This window comes from Podarcis vaucheri (assembly GCF_965113315.1).
Source record: "Podarcis vaucheri genome assembly, chromosome: 4".
Classification (NCBI taxonomy): Eukaryota; Metazoa; Chordata; class Lepidosauria; order Squamata; family Lacertidae; genus Podarcis; species Podarcis vaucheri.
This window is the reverse complement of record NC_138762.1, coordinates 152426-159925: the sequence shown is the minus strand read 5'-3', so window position 1 is coordinate 159925 and position 7500 is coordinate 152426. Positions and strand designations below refer to the sequence as shown.

The 7500-nt window shown below is 47.5% G+C and overlaps 1 protein-coding gene across 3 annotated transcripts in view; it reads right to left on the bottom strand.

Moving 5' to 3' along the window:
• Window positions 1-4690, bottom strand: part of LOC309531870 (uncharacterized protein) — a gene marked incomplete at its 3' end in the record, with an annotated part of 5136 nt that extends 446 nt beyond the window's left edge. The window contains exons 1-5 of one of the 3 annotated variants that reach the window (XM_082221620.1): window positions 4598-4690; window positions 3214-3268; window positions 2449-2607; window positions 1470-1727; window positions 1-262 (exon numbers count right to left, since the gene is read on the bottom strand). The exon at window positions 1-262 is cut by the window's left edge and continues 46 nt beyond it. In XM_082221620.1, coding sequence (XP_082077746.1) covers window positions 1-262; window positions 1470-1727; window positions 2449-2607; window positions 3214-3268 — 734 coding nt within the window. In that variant the 5' untranslated portion in view covers window positions 4598-4690. Of the gene's footprint in view, window positions 263-1469; window positions 1728-2448; window positions 2608-3213; window positions 3271-3365; window positions 3456-4597 lie in introns of those variants that run through there. The other 2 variants (XM_082221619.1, XM_082221621.1) reach the window with 2 other exon arrangements.
• Between the last annotated feature and the right edge of the window lie 2810 nt (window positions 4691-7500).

The window sequence follows — 7500 nt, the reverse complement described above, 5'->3', positions numbered from 1 at the left end:
AGCCTGTCAGTCCGTTGACGTAGATGCTGAGCCACTTCCAGGCCTTCCCTCCTGGGGAGCGAGATGGGAGTCAAGAGGGTGGTAGCACCTAAGGGTGGCACCCCATAGATCATCCAGTCCAACCCGCGGCAAAAAAGATACTCACGGATCTGGAGCTTATGGGGCTGACACAATGGCAAGAGGATCCCCCATCCGGAGAAAGCAGCACTCACCAGGGCTGAGGCGGAGAGCTGGAAGGACACCCCCAGCATCATGGAGATCCCTGCAGGATGGAGCCCGTTGGGGAGAGGAGACATCAAGCACCTCAGGGAGGAATTCCAATGTTCCTCTTCCCCCTTCCAGAAGTGTCAACTGGGTGCCATGGCCCTGGCACCGAAATTTGGGGGTGCCCAGACCCTCCATGAGAATGTTGTGGGCACTCGGGCACCCATGCCCCTCTCCTCTCTCCCATCCCAGGTACGCCCATGGTGACATTGCCTGGGGTTGTACTGGATGACCCTGGGGGTCCTTTCTGAATGTATCCTATCATTAATTGGAGGTTTTTCAGTGGGGTCCCATCCAACTCTACCATTCCCTGGAAAGATGGATTCAGAGTTTGCTTTCACTTTCCCCTCTCTTCCAACCAGGTCTGCTTCTGGAGCCGCAGAATTATTGGGCCTCTTTCGCCAGAGAAATGTTGGTGGGAATCATAGACCCATTGATTGGGAAGGGATCCCATGGTCGTGTAGCAAGGCAAGGCAAGACCACTCCCAGAAACATCATTCCTACATCGCAGAAGGGGTGTAACCTAAGACCACCCCTCAGATACATCATACCTACATCACAGAAAAGGCGGTCTAAAACAGAAATTTTGAATGTTGTTTTTCTCCTGTCCTTTATCTCCTGTCTGGTAGGTTACTTGATTGGATTTCCTGGGGAGCCTGGCTAGCCATACCTACATCACAGAAAAGGCAGTCTACAGCAGAAATCTGAGTGCATTGTTTATCTCGTCTGACAGGTTACCTGTTTAATGGTCACTTGATTGGATTGCCTGGGGAGCCGGGCTAGTTTTTGTAATGATAAATACTTAGTTCCTGGGCCAGGTCACAGGCTCAAACCCTATTCATATCTTAAATGTGCCTTTAAGACCGGATTTGTGAGACAATGGGGAGGTTTCCCACTTTGACATTGCCGAGAAAACATTTGCTCAGTTTAGGAATCAAAATGGTTCCAGGAGGGTCTTCCTGTGCTGATCTTGGTTGGTACGCTTAGGAACATTACCATATATCTAAGAACGTAAAATTCCTATCACAGTTGAAACACAGTCAACGAAATGCTTTCCTTGCTGACCCAGATGGCTGACTCTAGATTTGTTCTAATTCCTCATAGCAATCCCCCTTGATCACTACAGGGCGAAACGTGGCAACAGGGGAGAGGAGAGGGCCCGGATTCTTCTTCCGTTTTGTGCCCCCCACTTGGCGTCTACTCACCCGGCGTCACGTCCAGCTGGGGCGACTCCTTCCAGCCCCGGCGGTTGCTGGCATTGCAGGAGTACGAGCCACAGTGGGACGTCTCCACCCCGGAGAGGAGGAGGAGAAGAACGTCATCCCTTTGGCCCCCTGAGAGCGGTTTCCCGTCCCTTTTCCATTCGACGGCCTCCACTGTGCCGCTCGGCACCCGGCAGGACAAGCGGACACCGGGATTTTGCAGAGAAGGCTCTCTGCGGACGACCGGCTGGGCAGGAGGCTCTGAAAACGGGGGAAAGAACCCAAAAGCTGGAAGGGACCCTGAGGGTCATCCAGACCAACCCCCAGCAAGGCGGGAACCTTTTGCCCCAAAGAATGCAATCCTGGCTCGGAAGAGAGCGTTTTGTCCTGTTTGCCCTGCTGTTTTCGACCTTTTGGAGTTCATGCCTCCCTGGACTGGCAGCATTCTTTCTCCGGCTCACCTGTGGAACTCACTGACACTGGGGTCCCTGTGCGTGAAGGGGGGGGATTTCTCCTTCCCGCCTCGTTTTTGGCGCCTGTTCAAATGTGGGTGGCCCGGCCTGCATCTCCTATTTTATTTCTCATTATTAATACCTGTAACAACAATTTACTAAATGTATATTAGGATGCGCCTGGGGAGGGAAGATTAACGTATTTAATAATATTTTGTGGTCCTTTCCCGCATTCTTCCCGGCCCCTTAAAGTGGGGCGGCTCTTAAAGAGGACCCCTAGGTTACACTTTCCTGCCAACCTAGCAGTTCGAAAGCACGTCAAACTGCAAGTAGATCAATAGGTCCCGCTCCGGCGGGAAGGTCAACGGCGTTTCTGTGCGCTGCGCTGGTTTGACAGAAGCGGCTTAGTCATGCTGGCCACATATCCGGAAGCTGTACGCCGGCCAATAAAGCAAGATGCACGCCGCAACCCCAGAGTCTGCCGTGACTGGACCTAATGGTCAGGGGACCTTTACGTAGGTGACACTTACCAAGGTCTTCCAGGGGATCTGGGAATCCCACGTGCCACTGCAGGACGTCCCCCGACGAATTCGTTCTCCCCGGAGCAGGCAGCCCATGGTTGGACGTGTTTTCGGGAGCAGGGAGCAGGAAAGGGGAGCTGGCGGCAACTTTGGCCAGCCAGAGCAGCACTGCAGAGAAACAGGGATGCAGAATCCTAGCCGAGGGTCACCTAGTCCTGCCCCCGGCAAGTCGAAACGTAGAAGCATAGAACTGGATTGGGACCCTGAGGGTCATCCAGCTCAACCCCCTGCAACGCATCCTGTCCATTGGTCTGGGATGGAAGAGCGGAGATGGCTGCCTAGCGGTGGGTTGGGATGGATGACCCTTTGGGGTCCCTTTCAGCTCGAGCTCTGGAAGTTTAGGGAAGCTTTTAATGTTTAATCGATTATGGTATTTTAGTGTTTTGTTAGAAGCCGCCCAGAGTGGCTGGGGAAACCCAGCCAGATGGGCGGGGTATACATAATAAATTATATTATTATTATTATAAGTGGCGGCTTGGAGAACGTTGGCCTTGGCGTGACGCGGAGCCACGAATCCAGGCTAGTGGGGGGACTGGATCTCTGAAGGATCCTCTCCTGACCGCAAATTACGTCTCTTTCCGCTCTGGCGCATCTAGGCAACCCACCAGAGTGGAAAACTGGACTGTGTCCAAGTTGGAAATGTACACAGCCAGACGGGAGAAACGTACACAGTCCAGAGTCCGGGCGTGAGCCGGATGCTGTGCAAACGGTTACCTGGCGCCAGCAAGCCACTTGCTGCCATCTGTCTGGGGAAGAAGCAAATCTTCATCTGTGGAGAGAAAGCAGAGGGAGAATGAGAAAAGGAACCCTGATGGTCATCCAGACCAACCCGCTGCGATACAGGAAGATGCTGCTGTCTCTCGAACCTGCAACCTCGGTGTTCTCAGCAGCTATGAATATGAATCCTTGGCATTCTCTCTCCAGCTGTCTATGGATCCCAATCACAAGAAGTGCTGGGAATGGCTCCATGCACCCAGCCCCCCTTCTTTCTGTGGCTGCCCTTCAGAACTAACGGGCGTTGGGGTTCCCTTGTAGGAAGTAGAAGAAAGGCGTCTGCAACACGGGCCTAAATGAGAAATGCCAAAATGAGAGATCCAAAGGACAAGACTATATTTTTATTTTAATACATAAAAGTTTAGATTGCCACCATCCATCTAATAGATCTGTACTCTGTCCCTTCTGCTCTCCCAATTTCTCCTTCTCTTGCTGCATATGCTATTTTTATTTTGTATTCCATCACTTCTTGGTCTCCCCATTTCTCCTTACCCTCTCTCAGCCATGCCGAATATCCTAATTTCTTTTCGCTACTGTTCCGCGTTCAATTCCTACTTGCCCGTTCCCCCGCTGTTATATATTTCTTTCAAATGCTTTGCAAAAGGGTTTCCGCTCCTCTGGGTCCCTAATTTTGGTCATCATATCAGTTTATTCTCTTATTGGTTGATATTTCTCCGTCTCATAGATCTCTAGGGTGGCTGTAAGGGCAGGAAAACGCGAGGCGGATTTGGAACAGCAAAAAGCAGAAAGATGTTACAGATTAACTATTTAGGGTGTGGTCTTATTGGTGGGGGAGATTCTAGGTTTGTCATATTTTATTATGTATTTTGTGGGTTTTGTGTTCAGGTTTTCTTTGGCGAGCTGCCTTGAGCAGTATATAAAGCCAATAAATAACACATAGTTGCCATCAAAATTAATCCACCCACCCATCCCTTGCAAATCAGGCAAAATTTAGAGACTTTCGGCTGTTTGCAAGGAGCAAACCGCTCCAAAGCACAGCGGATGTTTGAAGTGGTCCCCCCAAATATTCATCTGAAAATGCAACATATTGTGAGACTGGAGAAGCCCAGAGAAGTTGCATTTTCAACTGAATTTTCCCCGATTTGTAAGGGGTGTGCGTGGAATAATTTCGGCGCAAATTGCCAGGGAGTCAGTGGATCAATTGAATGTAATCTTGATGGCTGTTATTCTTGTTCAAGGATGACAATGATTAAAGCATGCAAACTTTGGAAAACGAAATAAATCACATTATTTACCTCTCCGGCAAACGAAATAAATCACATTATTTACCTCTCCGGCAAACGAAATAAATCACATTATTTACCTCTCTGGATGATCCTGAGTCCTGGGGGTAAAATCACTGGGTGGCAGAGCTGGAGGGAAGCGTTTTGACGCTTCCCATCCAGCTGGCAGGCGAGCAAAATGGACAGGAAATGGACAGAAAAAGCCTGCCTCCTCCTTGTTTCTCTGGGGATGTTCTCAAGTGACTCCAAGGCAGCTTTGAATGCCACTCACAAAGATGCTTCAGCCCGTTTTCCAGACAAATCCTCATTCCTTTCATTACTATTAGGCTTTTCAATTTAAAAAACAAAACAAAAAAACAACCAGAAGCATTTTACTTGGTCAGGACATTAATAGGCAAGATGTCAAATTGTTTTTCTATGCAACAACTGCGGCAAGAGTATTGTGAGCCCAGAAATGGAAACAAGATGAAATTCCGCCGAAAGAAGAATGGCAGACAAAATTAATGGGACTCTGCAGAATTGGACAAAAGGACAGGAAGGATTCGAAACTGCAAGACCAGAGATTGACAGAAGATTTGAAGAAGTATATGAATTATTTGAAGAGCAACTGTAATCAACAAATTATGCTAGAAGTTTTGTAAGGAGAGATATACGAAGTGTTACAAAGTAGAAAAAGATAGAAATCTTGGTTATGAGTAATAGGGAAGATAAGAAATGTATCCTGAGAAATTAGATTGGAAAATTTTCAGACAGGATTGATGGAAGTCAAAAATTGAAATAAGATCTCAAAGGATGTTTAATTACTGTTGAAAATGATATATTAAAAAACTAATAAAAGTTAATATATTAAAAAATAATAACTTATTCTTCCTGCATTGCTGGGAGTGGGACTAGATGACCACAGGACCCATTCAAACGCGATTTCTGCCCGGATGCCTGGGCCCACTTCCGAGGGCCTTCTGGCGGTTCCCTCGCTGCGAGAAGCTGAGTTGCAGGGAACCAGGCACAGGGCCTTCTCGGTGGTGGTGCCTGCCCTGTGGAACTCCCACCAGATGTCTGAGAGAAAAAAGAATTACCCAACTTTGAGAAGACATCTGAAGGCAGCCCTGTTTGGGGAAGCTCTGAATGTTGAATCGGTTCTTGTATTTGAGCGTTTTGTTGGAAGTCACCCCAAGTGGCTGGGGAAACCTTGCCAGATGGGTATAAATTAATAATAATTTTAAATATTAATTAAAGTATGAAGAATAATAATTATTTAAGCGGCAAATTAGCCGTGAAATGCAGAGATGGTACCCCCAGAGGCATCTAGACAGACCCCTGAAATGCAGAAATGGGACCCGCAGAGGCACATAGTCAGACCCCTGAAATGCAGAGATGGGACCCCCAGAGGCATCTAGTCTGACCCCCGAAATGCAAAAATCTAGTCTAGGCCCCGCTGCCCTCAACCAGCATGGCAGCGGCAGCGCCTCTTCCACCCTTTCTTCCCCCCTCCGGCCCGTTTCCGTCTTTCCAGTCCCATTGCCTTCTTCCAAAATGGCCGCCGTAGGAATCCCCCTCACTCGCACACACCCAATAATTATCTCTGCAGCGATAGGTCAGCCTTTTCGGCCAATCCCAGGTCGGGTTGTGGGTGGGTCCAGCAGTTTCGCGCTTTTTCTCGCAGCTGTTTCTTAGCTGCTTCCCACACCCTGGACGTGAAGGAAGTTTTGCCATGTTTTTAATACTGGGAAACAGCAATAAATGATTATTAGCATTACTTTTTAAATCATCACCATTATTATTAGAAAAGGGTTAGGGAAGTTTTGTCACATTTTTAATATTCTGTGGGGAGCAGCCCACAGTGGCTGGGGAAGGGTAATAAATTAGGATTATTCATTTTTAAATTATTATTATTATTATAATGGTTATTCTTATAAAAGGGTGAGGGAAGTTTGTCGCATATGATGTTTTATCATTTTTTAAATATTCTGTTGGTGGGTGGGAAAGAGTAATAAATTATTATCATTAAATGTTAAATTATTATTATTATCAACCACACCCACTCTGGTGGGACATGGCCTCTTCCCCCCTAAGTCTTAACAGTATAATATTTTTATTTATTCGAATGGTATCTGAACAGTGTATTGGGAACTGTACGTGAAACAATGTATTTGTTGTGGAAATAATAATATGGGGGGGGGATATCAGACTACATGTTACTAATATGATGCCTGAATGTATCCTTTCCACTTGACAGCTCAGGGAAGTTACCTAGCTGTAAAAATAATATAAAATCCACTCCTTTGCCACTTTCCTCCATTCCAAAGCTCTTTTCCCCTTGAAAAGGGACTCCAGGAAATGATTGTTTGCCAAGGAAAGCCTAATCCCATCCCCAAACTTGCCAACACTTATAATGGTTATTCTTATAAAAGGGTTAGGGAAGTTTGTAGTATATGATGTTTTATCATTTTTTAAAAATATTCTGTTGGTGGCTGGGAAAGAGTAATAAGGGTTGGGTTAGGGTTAGGGGTTGGGGTTAGGGTTTAGGGCTAGGGTTAGGGTTGGGGTAAGGGGTTAGCGTTAGGGTTAGCGTTAGGGTTAGGGTTGGGTTAGGGTTTAGGGTTTAGGGTTTTAGGGTTTGGGTTTTAGGGTTAGGGGTTAGGGGTTGGGTTAGGGTTAGGTTGGGGGTTCGGGGTTCGGGTTAGCGTTAGGGTTGGGGTTAGGGTTAGGGTAGGGGTTAGAGTAGGGGTTGGGTTAGGGTTAGGGGTTAGGGGTTAAGGGTTAGGGCTAGGGGTTAGGGGTCAGGGTTAGGGGTCAGGGTCAGGGTGAGGGGTCAGGGTTAAGGGTTGGGGTTGGGGTTAGGGTTAGGGTTAGTGTTAGTGTCACGGCTGCCTCAGGTCCCAGCTCACAAAGGACCAACGCCAGTCTCTCTTTATATACAAAAGTCTTTATTGAAGTCCATTTGCTGTTTCACAGTAGTGGCACGCAGCCATACGTCTGTAAT